The 15,086-nt window shown below is 35.1% G+C and overlaps 2 protein-coding genes across 4 annotated transcripts; one reads left to right on the top strand and one right to left on the bottom strand.

Annotated features, from left to right (window-relative positions):
- Positions 1-5,985: 5,985 nt before the first annotated feature.
- Positions 5,986-10,069, top strand: LOC133310379 (endonuclease III homolog 1, chloroplastic-like). 3 transcript variants are annotated; one of them, XM_061511295.1, is made up of 10 exons: positions 5,986-6,104; positions 6,193-6,287; positions 6,473-6,536; positions 6,617-6,735; positions 7,149-7,215; positions 8,289-8,380; positions 8,574-8,711; positions 8,822-8,926; positions 9,483-9,566; positions 9,751-10,069. In XM_061511295.1, exons 1-10 carry the CDS (start codon positions 6,005-6,007, stop codon positions 9,901-9,903), a joined length of 1,017 nt encoding a protein of 338 aa, XP_061367279.1. In that variant the 5' UTR covers positions 5,986-6,004; the 3' UTR covers positions 9,904-10,069. The 3 variants fall into 3 exon arrangements, with proteins under 3 accessions (XP_061367279.1, XP_061367280.1, XP_061367278.1); XM_061511296.1 differs by having other exon boundaries at positions 6,458-6,536; positions 9,755-10,069; XM_061511294.1 differs by having other exon boundaries at positions 6,458-6,536.
- A 32-nt stretch (positions 10,070-10,101) lies between these two features.
- LOC133310380 (protein farnesyltransferase/geranylgeranyltransferase type-1 subunit alpha) lies at positions 10,102-14,515 on the bottom strand. Its single transcript, XM_061511297.1, has 5 exons — positions 14,247-14,515; positions 13,938-14,047; positions 12,478-12,598; positions 11,358-11,453; positions 10,102-10,700 (listed from the first exon to the last, which is right to left on the bottom strand). The coding sequence occupies exons 1-5, from the start codon at positions 14,484-14,486 to the stop codon at positions 10,269-10,271; spliced, it is 999 nt and encodes a 332-aa protein (XP_061367281.1). The 5' UTR covers positions 14,487-14,515; the 3' UTR covers positions 10,102-10,268.
- Between the last annotated feature and the right edge of the window lie 571 nt (positions 14,516-15,086).

The following is a 15,086-nucleotide window of genomic DNA, read 5'->3' as shown; positions in this document are numbered from 1 at the left end:
TATAAATGTGATGATTTAAATTTATTAGATTTGAAATGATAATATAAATTTATAAGATTGTAAAAAATTATATTCCAACTTATAAGAGTGAATAAAAAAATAATGAAGAAATGTAATTAGGGATGTGCATGGGTCGAACTGAACCGAATTGGATTAAATGGTTCGGTTCGGTTCAAAATTAGTTCGGTTCGGAAGTGGTTCGGTTCGGTTGTAAACGGTTTGGAACCGGTTCAGGTCGATCGTATTTTGAAAAGAAAAAAAATTAGAAATTTAAAAACTAAAGTTATAAAAATCAATTTGGTTCGGTTTGAAAACGGTTCGGTTCGGAAACGGTTCAGTTCGATTCAAAATGGTTCGGTTCTTAAACTGGTTCTAAAAATCGGTTCGGTTCATGAACTGGTTTTTAAAAATCGATTATTTTAAGGGCGTTTCAGTTCGTTTCATGGTTCGATTCAATTTTTTGGTTATTTTGCACAACCCTAAATGTAATGATACCAATTAAAAAAATATATAATTTTCTGACACTATCGACACTGATAGAGGTGGCAAAATGGGCTCTGCCCGCCAAACAGGATGGGACAAGCTGAGTTATTTCAAATTTGCTACCTGCCAGCCCGCCTAGGCTAAAATTTTTATTTATTTATTTATTTTTATTGTAAAATGTCATTGGCCCGGGACAGCCTGCCCCGCCCACTCAAACGGGACGTGACAGGCTAAGTTTTCTAGTCCATCTTCAAAGGTGGGGCAGGGTGAGCTAGCCCATTCTTTGGCAGGGCAGGTTGCCTGCTTTGCCATCTCAAAACTCTGATATGGAATACGGGACACGATATAATACTCTGACACATTAATTATAAAAACGTCAATCCGGCACGTGTTCGTGTTCGACACACATTTTTTTAAAAAAAAAAATGTTTTTCATGCTTTCTAGCCATATAGCAATTTGATATAACTTTTAAGTAGGATTTCTCCATATGTCAAAAATTATACTAGCCTTTCACGTATTAATATTTTTTTGTTTTTTTCTTTGGGTTTGAACAATAGATTCAAAATTATCTTTTTCATTAACTAGTGGTATTGAATATGAAGATTTATATGTTGGTACAATAAAAAATTCATCGATATTTTTTTGTTAAAAATATTCAAAGAATTTTTTGTTCGCTTGTGTTTTAAATAAAATGGAGGCCCTAACTTAAAAATTGTGAACCGCTAAAAATGCTAAACATCCTCCTAATCATAGACTACATAATAATGTCCAATATGACATGCGTAAGACTAATAATTTGTCTAATAATCTTTGGGGGCAAGAGGATGTGTCTCTGTCCTCCTCGAAGGGGGATTAGTCTCATCCTTCCTTCGGTAATGAAGCTTAATGCACCCGCTATTCCAATGAGGGATAGCCTTCGGGCCGTACTCCGAGAATAAAGTGACCGGAAGAGGTTGAATGGGGATACCCTCTAGGTTATACCAATTTTTTTTTTAAAGATTTAATAATTTGAAAATTCTGCACGTAATGAAGAAGATAATTCGATATAAAGAATATAACTTACCTTATTCTTTTTAGACAATAATACTTTTTTTTTTTATAAATTGAAAAGAACATTAATGGCTGGTGTTGAGTATGACTCATATTTCGTATGCTGATGAAGGTCATTGTTGTCGGGATCAACAAAAAAGCAACTGGGGTCCCGCTCCCAGGTGAGCGGGCGCCGAGGGAGCTGCTCCGGCCGGGGTCCGGGGGGCAACGCCCCCAAGCCCGTGGAGGATAAGTATTGTTGTAGGCCTCTGATCTATTGTAATTTTTTTTATTTTTTTAGCAGTTTGGGCTTGAGCCCATGAATAGTTGCTGTTAGAGTTTTTGCAATCCTATTTATATTTTTGTTATAAACTGAGTGACTTGTAACGAGTGGCGGTGAGGTGAATATAGTACAGACAAGCTGATTTGTGTGAACCAGGATAAATTGGGTGAACCAGAGTAAATTACTGTGTCTATTATCTCTCTTTCTCTTTTTCATTCGCGATTTGTGTGATTGTCGATTTCCAACAGTTGGAAAACGATAATAAACAAAAATATGAAAACGAAATCGAAACAGAAAACACAAAAATAACATACATTTGGTTTGAGAAGAGGATAACCCTGGTTGTTGTGGAAAACAAAGCAACGCAAGAAAACTCACAGGCTAGAGTGAGATTACGAGAAGGACATAATATTTGTATCTCTCGTTAAAAATTCGCTACTCAAAATTCATTAAAATTCATCCCATTTTTGAATATCAAAAGATTTTATTGGATTTGGACATTCTATAAAAAAAAAATTAATTGTCGTGATAGAATATCACATGATTTTTTTATATATGTTTTTTTTAGGAGACATGTGGAAATAATTTTTTTAGATTAGTTAAAAATCTAAATTGAGTATCAATGAATTTTTTTTCAAAAATAATCCTTTAAAATTTTAATTGAATACATGCTTAATTTTTTAAACATTAATTAATGAGAAAAATATATGTTCTTTTTAATGGATACAAAATTAGGTCATTATAAGAGAGAAATATAAATAAATTATGGACAAGAGAGAGAAAAAAAATTAAGTCATTTTAATTTTTTTTATTCGCTTTCCCCCATAATCTATCTCTATTTCTCTCTTAAAAAGATCATATTTTTAAGTGACAAACACTTTTTTCTTAATTTATATGTTGTATTTAATTATTACTAATATATATACACACACACACACACATAGTTAAGAAAATCGGACCAGCACGGCCGGGTTGACCCGAAAATCGGTGAACCGGTCATATAATAGGTTCGAGTGAAGCAGCAGATCGGTCATGTATTGGACCCGATGCGACCTGTCCCGGCTTATTTAATTTTTTTTTTCAAAATACAAATTATAATTGACATATTTAAGTGATCTGTTGCTTATTATTGACTTACATAGATTATATACCTACAATGTTAATATTATCTCAGTTATATACTAATCCAGGGGATTTTAATTTGATTTATAGTTAGAGATGTTGTTTACTGAACCTGAAATACTAGTATTACAATCATTATATGTTTGTTTGATCCTTTATTGGACAATAATGTGTAATTTATTATTTTTTGGGAAAAGTGTTTGTCATATTAAATGACATAAAGTTATGTCATTTTAAGAGAGAGAGAGACACAAAATAAATTTTTCATTTAAATTTTAAATTAAAAAAATCACCCACTTTCTCTCTCCCATGATTTTTATTTTTTTGTGTCTACATCTCTCCTAAAATGACATAACTTATGTCATTTAAAATGACAAACACCAAACCCTTATTTTTTATATTAAAATATTTAGAATTTATTATTTTTTAGCTATTTGAATATATTTATAATTTTTTAATATAAATTATAGATTTACATATAATCACTGGGTCATGCGATTCAACCAGTGGGTTCCACTAATTTTTTTTCTTCTCTTTATAATGAGACCCGCCCACTTTTATGTGAGTATGAGAGATGAATATTTTCAATAAAATAAAAGCAGAAACATTAAATACACACACACACATATACCAGTGTAAGAATAATAAGTTTTATATCAAATCTTAATCATTGATTTTCGTGCATCTAACGATTGTAATTTATTAGGAATTAATAATTAATTAATGAGTGAACCTAACAAATCTCAACCGTTAGATGCATGAAAATCGAATGTTAAGATTTAGTGTAAGACTTATTATTCTTACACCAGTGTAAGTTGATTATATTCCATATATATATATATGGGTTTTCGTTTTATCCTTTAACATAACACAACAAACTTTCCTACACTCATAACATTTTGTGGGGCCCACACTTTTTAAAACAAAAAAACAAATAAAAAATTAAAGCACGCAAAACGAATCTCTATAACATTACACAATCACTTTTCCTACAACATAACTCTTATAAAACCCTATATATATATGGCTTTAATATTTCTACAGTGAATGTAGATAAGTTATTTATATTTTACTCCCAAAACGATATCGTTTTGGGTTGAAAAATTAAAAAATATAATAAGAAAGATTATTATAACACTGAAATAAATTATAATTGCAAAAATACCTTAATTTTCGCCCCAAAACGACGTCATTTTGGGCTCAATATAAATAACTTATCTACATTGACTGTAAAAAAAATGAACCCTATTTACAAAACAAAAAAAAAAAAAAAAATGAACCCTATATATATATATATATATGAAAATATATATTCTCAAACAGTTTGAGATATATTTATTTCCGTCCACCCAAAAACATGTCATTTTATTTATTTATTTATTTATGTAACATGAGATAAATGTAACATGAGAAATAATATGTGCTATATATATTCCTATTATAATATCGAATGCAGTTGGGGTACAAGCCATTCTTTCTCAGCTAGTAGTTATGAACAGTATCATGTGTGAAACGAATTGTTGATAGACAAATTAACAAAAAAGAGAATAGACATAATTTGAGTGTGAGAAATAAATAAAAAAACAGTTAATTTGTGAGAGTAAGATTTCTTTCATCAAATGGTGTAATCCATTCCTATCATCATTTAGCAGACAAAAATTCTATCTAGTAAAAAACATTAAATAACTTTGAGTATTGACGAAAACCACCATGAAGTTATCTAGTTTAATCACTAGGGATTTGCATGACATCCATTTTGTTTCTTGATACTGTTTCTTAAAAGAAATAATTCTTTCTTATTTCTGTACCTTGGAATAATTTTTGAGAAAAAAAATATATGTTTGATAATAAATTCTAAATTTTTATTCTGAGAATGAAAATTGCGTTTGATAACACAACAAATAATATAATAAAAAATAATTTCAATTAAGCATAAATTTTTTTCGAATCATCACTTTCCTTTCTATATGGCGGCGGTGGTGGTGACAGCAGCGACAATTGTAACGGTGGTGATGGTGGTGGTGGTACTGACGACAGTGACAACGACGATGGTGGTGGTAATGGTGGCGATGATGGTGGTGGTAGTGATGGCGACGACAATGGTTAGTGGTGGCATGATAGTGTTGGTGATGGCATGGTGGTGGTGGTGGTGACGGTAGTGGCTGCGGCGGTGGTGGTGGTGGTGGTTGGTGACGGTGGCGGGGTGGCAGTGGCGATGACGTGGTGATGGCGTGATGGTGATAATGGTGGCGGCGACGGTGGTGGTAGTGATGACAGTGGCTGCGGTGATGATTGTGGTAATGGTGGTGGTGGAGGCGGCGGCAACGGTGGTGGCAGTGACCGCGACAATGGTGGTGTTGGTGATGGCATGATGGTGTTGATGATGGCATGGTGGTGGTGGTTGGTGACGGTGGCGTGGTGGCAGTGACGATGATGTGGTGATGGTAATGGTGATGGCTTGGTGATGGTGATGACAGTGACTGCGGCGATAATAGTGGTGGTGGTCGTGACAGCAGTGGCTGCGATGGTGGTGGTGGTGGCGGTGGTAATGGTGGTGATGACAATGACATGGTGGTGGAGATGGTGGCGATGGGTGGAGGTGGTGGCGATGACATCGTCGTGGTGGTGGTGGTGGTCGTTGTGACGACGACATTGGTGGTACAACAGCGACAACGATAATGGTGGCAGTGGTCATGTCAGGATGGTGATGGTGGTGATGAAGAGTGATTGAGAGAAATAAATGTTTCTCATTTTGTTCTCAGGAACAAAAAAAACAGAATTTTTTTTTTTTTCTTATTCACAACACAAAAATTAAACCGGTTCATCCGAAAACCAAAAAAAAATCAGTTTTCCAAACGAGTTTTCTATTTATTCCTGCTGAGAACACAAATTAAAAAAAAAATTAATTCAGTAAAGGTTGTCATGTACATCTTAGTATTCCATAATTTTCTGAATTAGTTGAGTAACGAATGAATTGAGTGAAGAAATTAAAGAAAAATAACCAAAGGAAAAATTATTTCTAAAATAAATAAAATAATTTGGGTGAGATTGGTTGTGGTTGGTCCCTCCAAAATCCGACACCGATAATGTCGGTGGTTTCTTGGTTTGGTTTGGGGCGAAACAAACTCACCATGTCCGCCACTGCGACCACAAGAACAACATGTTTTTCCTCGAAAACCCAGCAAGGTATCACTTCCATATTATTATTATTTTCATTTTTCCACCTCACCCTTTTGGAAAAGTTCCCTTTTTGACTCCTCCAATGGAGCTTCAGTGTCCCAAGTTCGTGCCTCTGTGAGGAACAAGATAACCAAAAACAGTGTGCAAATTCGAGAAAAGGAGCATGTACCCGAAATTGAAGACCACAAAGTGAGACTTTCATTGTCCTTAGAGCATTTTTTTTACCCAAGGAATCTCAATTTCCAAGCAAAATTTATGAATCACCAGTGTTCCTAATGGATAAAAACACTTTCACTTGCAATGTAAATAGTTAAACTGCAAGTGCAATCTACCAATAGTTGATTCTGATGATGTGTCAGTTCCCCACTATGCAGAAGTTTGGCCTCTCTGAGATTGAAGGGTCTGCATACACAGGAGCAAATGAATTGGCTAGTTGTAGTAAGTGCTTCTTTCCTGTGTTGTGTGGTTTTCAGCTGTTACCATGGCAGTTTCCTTAGTTTAGGAAGCTTAAATTTTAGGTGAATCACCTGCTCACTGGGAAAAGGTGCTTGAAGGGATTCGGAAAATGAGGGGTTCTGCAGATGAATCAGTAGACACTATGGAATCTGAGAAAGCTGGTGATACTCTACCTCCTAAGGTCTAACTCTATATCCCACCACTGCTTATTTCACATGTGGGGAAAATTTTTAGCACTCATCTTTTGGTTTCTGTCTTTTAGAAAATGTGATTATACAATTTACACTCTTTAACAGTTTTGCTTCTCACACAGTCCTTTGGGCAAAAAAGGACAAGTCCCTAACAGTTAGTCATCCATGAACCAGTATGTGCATCACTCATTCTCACCAAACTAATATATAGCCAATGTGCTGTCTCTTATGAGACATTAATATATATTTTGAACCTTGATTCTTGAATTTGTTATCATAGGGACTTTTATTAACTGTTGTGATTATTGCCATTGGGGTATGATTTTCTTTTAATTTCAGCATACAGTATGAAGCATGATTTGGATAAATTTACCCTTATCTGAATTCTTACGTATGTAATCAGGAAAGAAGATTTGCTGTCCTGGCATCTTCCCTTTTATCAAGCCAAACTAAGGAGCATGTTACTCGTAGTAAGTACATATTCCTTCTCAAGTTTATGGTCATCAAAAAAATATTTTGTTAAGATTTGTTTTTCTTTTGTTCTTAACTCGCAGTTGTATAGGCAAATTCACAATAAGATCATATACGTAGAGGCACTTTCTTGCCTCATCGGAAGTAAGAGATTAGCTGCAATAACCCACACAAAGTGAAACAAATATTGTCTTGAATTACCAAAAGTTTATCTTGTATTGAGATGGAAAACAAAGAGAAGAGAAAACATAGATGACTATATGAGATGATTGTATTTAGAATCATGAGGCTAATTGGGGTGGGCATTTGCTAGGGACTTACATTATTATTGCCTGTAATTGTTTAATTGAGGGAGTCTTGAGTTTTTTTTTTTTTTTTTTTCCTTTTTTTAATACGTTTAATCATTCATTCTAGTCAATTATGAAATCAATTCTAAAGAATGATAGATTTGCCAGAGTGACAAAACCCATATATCATCTTTCGGTCGTTGGAAGTTGATTTTTAAGTTGTATGCAAACAAGACCACATTGGAAGTAGAAGTTTAAGTGAACATAATTCCTTGTAACAAGGTTTTTTCCAAAATGTCTGGTCAAGTGGATAATGCTGAAAATCATCATCATTCCCAAAATGAGGGATTACAAGGTTTAAAATTCTGACAAGAAAGAGAGAGAGATGCTGAGGCTTTTCCTACGGTTGTGGAGGTTTCTAGAGTTTTATCTACATCCAAGCTGGATACAAGTAGTTTTGGTCTATCCTAACCTCTCCAAGCTAGAACCAAGTAGTTTTTGGAAAATCAAATGTATTTATGTATACATTACAGGACCTGACACAGAAAGAAAGCATAAGAAAAATTAGATACTTCCTATATCGCATGACGTAGAAGGCTGAACTCTGAAAAAGGATATATTCCAAGTAAACTGCTCATTTAACAAAATGTACTTTGGTCCCCAAATTGTGTTTGTCAGCAGTCTTTTTTTATACAATTAATACTTGGCAGTTGCTTAAAAGTGTTTTCATATCTTGACTTGCTTATGAAATAGCTCTAGTTACAAGTGTGTATTTTTAAGAATAGGAGCAACTCAAAGTCTTCGTCAAAATGGTCTGCTTACTGCTGAAGCAATCAACAAAGCTGATGAAGAAACCATCAAAAAGTTAATTTACCCTGTATGTTCTTTGGTAGCTTTTGAAATCTCATGTGATTCAAATAATTTGGATTCAGTGGCAAATTAAGGATGCTACCTTTGAGGTTTCCAGTATTTCCATTGCTTTCATGTTGGCTTGTCAATTTCTTTTATTGTTATGTCTATTTCATGTTTTATTAATAGAATATCCATGCTTTTGGGTGTTCTTTTTCCAGGTTGGGTTTTATACAAGAAAAGCCAGTAACTTGAAGAAAATTGCAAATATTTGTCTCATTAAGTATGATGGAGACATACCTAGCTCAATTGAGGAACTTCTCTTACTTCCAGGCGTAGGTCCTAAGATTGCTCATTTGGTATGTGCAAAAAGCTTTTGTAATTCAAACAGCATGTTTCCTTTGTTTTTTTAGGTACATTTTGTAGGTGGTATCATTTTTTTTAGTTCATTTTGTTTGTGGCACTACAGGTTATGATTGTTGGATGGAACAATGTCCAAGGGATATGTGTAGATACTCATGTCCACCGCATTTGCAATCGGCTTGGATGGGTTTCAAGATCAGGCACAAAACAGGTTCATTAGCTTAATTGTTCACATTTTATGTACCCAACTAGTTCTTCACTGGCTTTCTGAAATTGACCTTTATATATATATATATATATATATATATATATATATGAGTTTGGTGTTTGTCATTTTAAATGACATAAGTTATGTCATTTTAGGAGAGAGATAGACACAGAAAAACGGAAATCATGGGAGAGAGAAAGTAGGTGGTTTTTTTAATTTAAAATTCAAATTTTCTGTGTCTGTATCTCTCTTAAAATGACATAACTTTCTGTCATTTAAAATGACAAATACTTTTCCATATATATATATATATATGTTCTGAGATTGTCAAAGCATATTTTTCATGATCAATATTTATGTTAGAGCAATCGAATGTCATTATCAGATCATATCACTTGTTTATTTATCATGATATCTGAAATTTACTGGACTTGATGAGTCATTTGGTGGTAGTCAGCAATAAGAAATTTTCTCTTTGATTGGGTTGCATTTAGCTTCTTCGGCTAATTTGTTTCAAAATGTGTCAATTTGAAAGTTATAAATCCTCTTCCTTTGCCAGAAAACTTTGACACCGGAAGAAACAAGAAAGGCGCTGCAACTGTGGCTTCCTAGGGAAGAATGGGTTCCAATAAATCCACTTTTGGTATGCTTAACTCATTCCTTTTTACTGTATACCAACAGATGCACCAAGATGGTTATTTTGGATGATTGTGTGCTGTGTTATTACTTATTGCTGCATTGCTAAAAGCTCTTTTGGACTTCTTATACCATTTATCTTACAACATTGTTTGTACATGTATGGCATCCCTTGGCTTGAATATGAAAAGGTAGGATTTGGACGGACAATTTGTACTCCTGTGAGGCCTCACTGTGGAGAGTGTGGTGTAAGTAGCTTCTGCCCATCAGCGTTTAAGGAGACTTCAAGCCCTTCTTCCAAGTCCAATAAGTCTGGACTGAACAAGAAGCTTGAATCAAACTGATTCTTTTGTTTCATGTTTGAAACGATTCATCATTCTCTTTAACCTCAGATACATAAGCAAAGAATTTGGCTGTGATCAAATTATTGTGAGGTTAAAATTGAAAACATTCGTGTATCTCGAGATGTAAGTTTTGAAGTACTCATATTCAAGCAATTTGATATTTTAAGTGCTTTAATAATAATAATAATAATAATAATAATAATAATCTAATAGCATTGTCAAGAAATTGAAGAGGATAAATATTTTCAATTCTACTCACACTTGAATGCCCATGATGCGCGACATAAATACAACTGATAACATACCGTAGCAAGGAACAAATATGCAATTTCAACAGAATAAAGTTGTCTTTTCATGTTTTAGTACTAAACTGCTTGAGGAAGCCTGCTCTTACGCCAGATCCAATAGTTGGCTCTAATTGGATCAACCCGTTCCAGAATGGAACAAATATTTCTTGCTATATCTATATCTTCTTTATCCAAATCTGAAGTCTTTAAAGCAGCAACGGCATCTCTGAAGTCTTGGTTTGGTTGATAACCGAGGCAGATAAGATCCAAAAGAGTGCTAAGAGCAAACAAATAACTATTCTTCGAACTCAAAACCTTTAAACATACTGAAGAAACTTGAGGATCATTTACCCATGATGTTGTTTCACCTAAGTAAAGTCCTCGAAGATATCTCCACGAGCTTTCATTTTCAGGGTAGGCCATTATGGCTTCAACAGTGTAAAGCACTTCAGACTCTCTCATAGCTTTTAGGCCTCCCAATAAGGGAGACCTTGTTATGACAAAATATCTCTGTACAAAATATTGCATGTTAATTTTCTGAAATTGAAAAGACAATTTCAAAATAAAATTAAAAATAAAATAGGATATAAAGCTATTCCAGACGAGATAAACACGTGCTGCATAAACGTGAATGAAATATATTTGGAAATCCAAGGCAAATTCCTTAGAAGCTTTATAAGCACCTTAAATCCCTTTGCCCCTAGGAATATTATGTGTTCTCATGAATTTACTCCCTCTTTAATTAATTGAGGCAGGGGAAGAATAAGACAAACAAGGTGTCAAGCACAATATTTGGAAGTAAATAGGTTGGCAATCCTAATAGCATAGTTCAGTGCATTAAATTAGATTGAAGACATTGAACCTCAAATCAATTAAATTAAAGAGCTATTGTGTTTGTAAAGGACCTAAAAGAGAATACTGACCTATGGTAGCAAATTAGCTAAAATTATAGACGCAATATGGAACTTCGGCAAAGTACCATGAGATAGTTATTTTTCAATTGTAATTATTAGAAAATGCAACATTTGGGGTAATTACATAAACATGCAAAGTATATCTGTAGGCATTTGATCTCAATAAGTTAGACAACAATCATACAATCCATGCCGAAGATTTGATTATCATGTTGTGCCAGGACTAAACAGAACAAGCGCTACAGTTGCATACCTGATTCCAAGCAGAATTGTTAAAAATGTCTGTTTCAAGAAGTTCGGTACAATAATTGAGTTCATCTTCCCATCCTCCTAGTGCCTGAAGGACCCACTGTCCACACAAGAAAAGAAATTAAATTTTATTGAGTCTCAATAATAACACTAAAATCAAGGCTGGGCATAGTTTGGTATGGTTCAAAAAACTGAACTGAGCTGTAATAAAACTAGATTGCAGAATCAGTTTTCAAACCACACTGTATTTAGAAATCGCTTCATTGAACTATAATTAGAAAATCAATTTTCTCATTTGGTTAACCAGTTCGTTAACTGATTTGTGGGTATGACAATTTATGCTGCTGATTTTGATGCTGCGAAAGAAGAAATGTTGATGAACGTGCAGAGCAGCGTATCAGCATTGTTACTTTTCTGCTCAATGTTGCACGAAGATTGGACAGTGGTAACTGCTCAGACCTGTGTGTCCATAGCTGGAGAAACTCTGAAAACACTACAGAGGAGTGGGTTGACAGCACCGGATCAGCCTCGGGCACCAGATCTGTGACACTGACAGCACTGATTCTTCTTTGGATTATCCACAGCTTGAACAATTTGGGATATGCTTCAATATGGAGGATAGCGGCAGAGAAGATGGTTGTGGTGGAGGTTGCTTCTCCATGTGTAGTGGCGGAGGAATGCTATTTGGAGTAGAAGAACCCTTGTTTGGTGTTTGAGATTCTTCTTATGGATTACAACTCACGGTCAAAATCCTCCAAGGGTGTTTGAGGAGGTTTTGCACCTCCATTGGAGACAAGGAGCTAATCCGCTTCCAGAAGATAGATTTGATATGTTATAATTCAGTTTGGTTAAATATAGTTAACCAAATTGGATCTGAGAGTAGTTAACCAAACTGTTTTTAGAATAGAAATCAATATGCTTAATAGAAAGCTTTAAAGAATGCGGTTCATTTTGGTGTGGATCAATTTGGTTTGCAGTTTCAGTTTGGATTTTAGTGATCCTTTGCCCACCCCTAACTAAAATATAGTGCTCAGACTGATGCGCAAATATTAACCTAAAAGACAAAAAAATATGCACAAAAATTGTAAGAAATTCAATTATAAGAGACAATGGGAGAAACAAACCTGCCTATGAGACCATGCATGATAATGTTTGGCGTCAATAGACAGTATCTTCTTGGTGAACTCAAGTTCGTTGTTTCTAGCTTCAGGTCCTAATTTCTCAGCAACCCAACGTCTATGGTGCCTACAAACATCTGGCATCAAGATCAATGTGATGATATGTGTGCAAAAGAAGTAAAATGACTCTGGAGAACTTCGAAGTAGTGGATAAAATGAAATTGCACATGGTTTATGTACGAAACGACAACCAAATATAAACTACACAAGAATCAGGTCTAAAACCTTAACAGTTACTCACACTTTTTCAAAATGCTTTTGTGCAACTGGAATGCCATGACAGTATGAACAAAGAAGCATATTCTCTACAATTCCAAGAGAGGAGTAAACGAAAGGAATCAAAACAAATTCTGACTTCTGAGTCACAGGCCAGCAAAATTTGCAGGTAAATTGAACAGATATGCCAAGTGGATATCATCATCATGGTTTAATTTATAAAGGTCACTCCAGAATTAACAATAAATAAATAAATAAATAAAACAAAATGACAAACGTGTAATGCATAGCCCATAGATCTCAATTTTTGTATTATGCAATGAACAAAGCCTAGAGTCCATTTGTCACCTAGTCATAGTTTTACCGACCTTGGATTGAGATAGGAGGAGAGAACTTTTTCACAAATATTTGAAGATAGATTTGCCTCATTCTGCAAGTGAAATATTAGGCCTAATCCATTTTTGCCATTCATCTATTTATTGTATTACTTAATGACAAAATAAGTAGCCCAACCTAACAAAGTGCCGTGCAGTACAAAGAACTCAAGGGCTCCTAAGACATAAATCTGCAAATTTCAGCCAAGAAAAAAAACCACAAATCTGCAACAATTCAATAAGGACAGCCCAGTACTATAAAGCTCTCCCATGCACGGCTCCAGGGAAAGGTCAAACTCGGTGACCATGCCTAACAAATTATGGATGTGCAAAATAACTAAAAAACTGAATCATGAACAACACTGCACTTTTTTAAAAACCAATTCATGAATCGAACTGAATTTTAAAGAAACAGTTCGTGAACCAAACTGGTTTTTAAATCGGGTTCAAGAACCGAACTATTTTTGAACTAAACCAAATTGGTTTTTCTTACTTTATTTCTTTTCAGAATAGGGTCCACCCAAACCGGTTACGAACTAAACCATTTTCGAAGCAAACCAAATCGATTTTGAACCGAACCGATTCTGAACAGATCGAACCAAACCGATTTTGAACTGAACCAACTGAATCGTTGAAACCAATTCGGTTCGGTTTTTCAAAAATTCAGTTCAATTTGACCCATGCACACCCAATAAGTGACTGCTATTATAACTCGAACCTAGAAATGGAGCATTAGTTTTTGAACAAGTTGGCAAGATTGTCAATCGCAATCAGATTAAAATTAATGAAGAAAAAGCAATGGAATTTCTGTCTCACCATATCTGATAATTTTTGGAATTGCCACTAGCTATGCCCTCCACAAATTCTAGTTCACTATGTAAGTCAACTTTTAGTGACTCAAGTAATAACCGCCGGAAATGCCATACCTGTATATAAACAAAAGCATTAAAGTTGAGAAAAAGTAACTTGAGTTCCACTAATCACAATCACAACTTCGCAAAAGATAGTTGACAGCATGTACTCAAAAAATCGCTGAGAAATCAATTGCAGGGAATTTGAATCTGATGGAACGAATCGATAAGGACAAAAAACAAAGCAGGGATGCGATTTGTGAAATAGACATACAGTGTAGTTGGCAGCATTGAAGTGGATAGCTTCTGCGGTGAGGGAAAGGGCGCGAGGGGAGCGTTCATCGGAGAGGTAAACGGCTCGAAAGTAGTCCATAACTTCGGCAAACTCTTCCGTATACTTGATCGGAACCACCGGGTTAGGGCCATCGTCTTGCGGAACCGGAGTAACATCCTTCCACTCCGCCCTCTCCCTCAGCGGCACACGCTCTTCGCCTTCGCCGGAATCAGACTCCATTCTCTCCCAGTCGAGATTCTTCTTCTTCACTTTCCTCTACTTTTCACTTTAAAATTTATAAAGGTGTTCTTTGGGCTTAATCCAATTATCCCTTGTCACATGGGCTTGTCTATTTCAGCGCAATACAGTTGCTTTGTATTTGCTAATTTCCTTTGAGTCTAGAGTAAATATTCTTTTTAGTTCCTGACAATATCCACGAAATTCTTTTTCGTTTCTAAAAATAAAAAAGGGACAAATTGGTCCCTTAAATAACAAAAAAGAGGTCATGTTCATCCTTATGTTAAATCCCCCCAACAACCCAACTAACGGTGCATAGTTGACACGTTAGTTTGCTTACACGGATTGGATGTGGTCCACCGTGGAAGACGAGATCTCGACGTTTTGATAATGACATGCATCTTTATGGTCGTGTTGCAACTCCAACGTCTTGGGATAAATTGGGAACCGTAAATCCCCCAAATTGCTCAAATGAACCCTAAACAGAAAAATTCTCCAAATTCTCCGGACGTTGATGACTGAAAATCGACGACAATAGAATACCTCTATCGGATTTGCTGGGGCGTAGGAGAAGATGAGTCTTTCTTCTGGCATGGGGGATCA

Source organism: Gastrolobium bilobum, unplaced genomic scaffold (genome assembly GCF_033153095.1).
Source record: "Gastrolobium bilobum isolate Gb01-03AN ecotype WA unplaced genomic scaffold, APGP_CSIRO_Gbil_v1 utg1359, whole genome shotgun sequence".
Classification (NCBI taxonomy): Eukaryota; Viridiplantae; Streptophyta; class Magnoliopsida; order Fabales; family Fabaceae; genus Gastrolobium; species Gastrolobium bilobum.
This window is presented reverse-complemented; position numbering and strand designations above follow the sequence as displayed.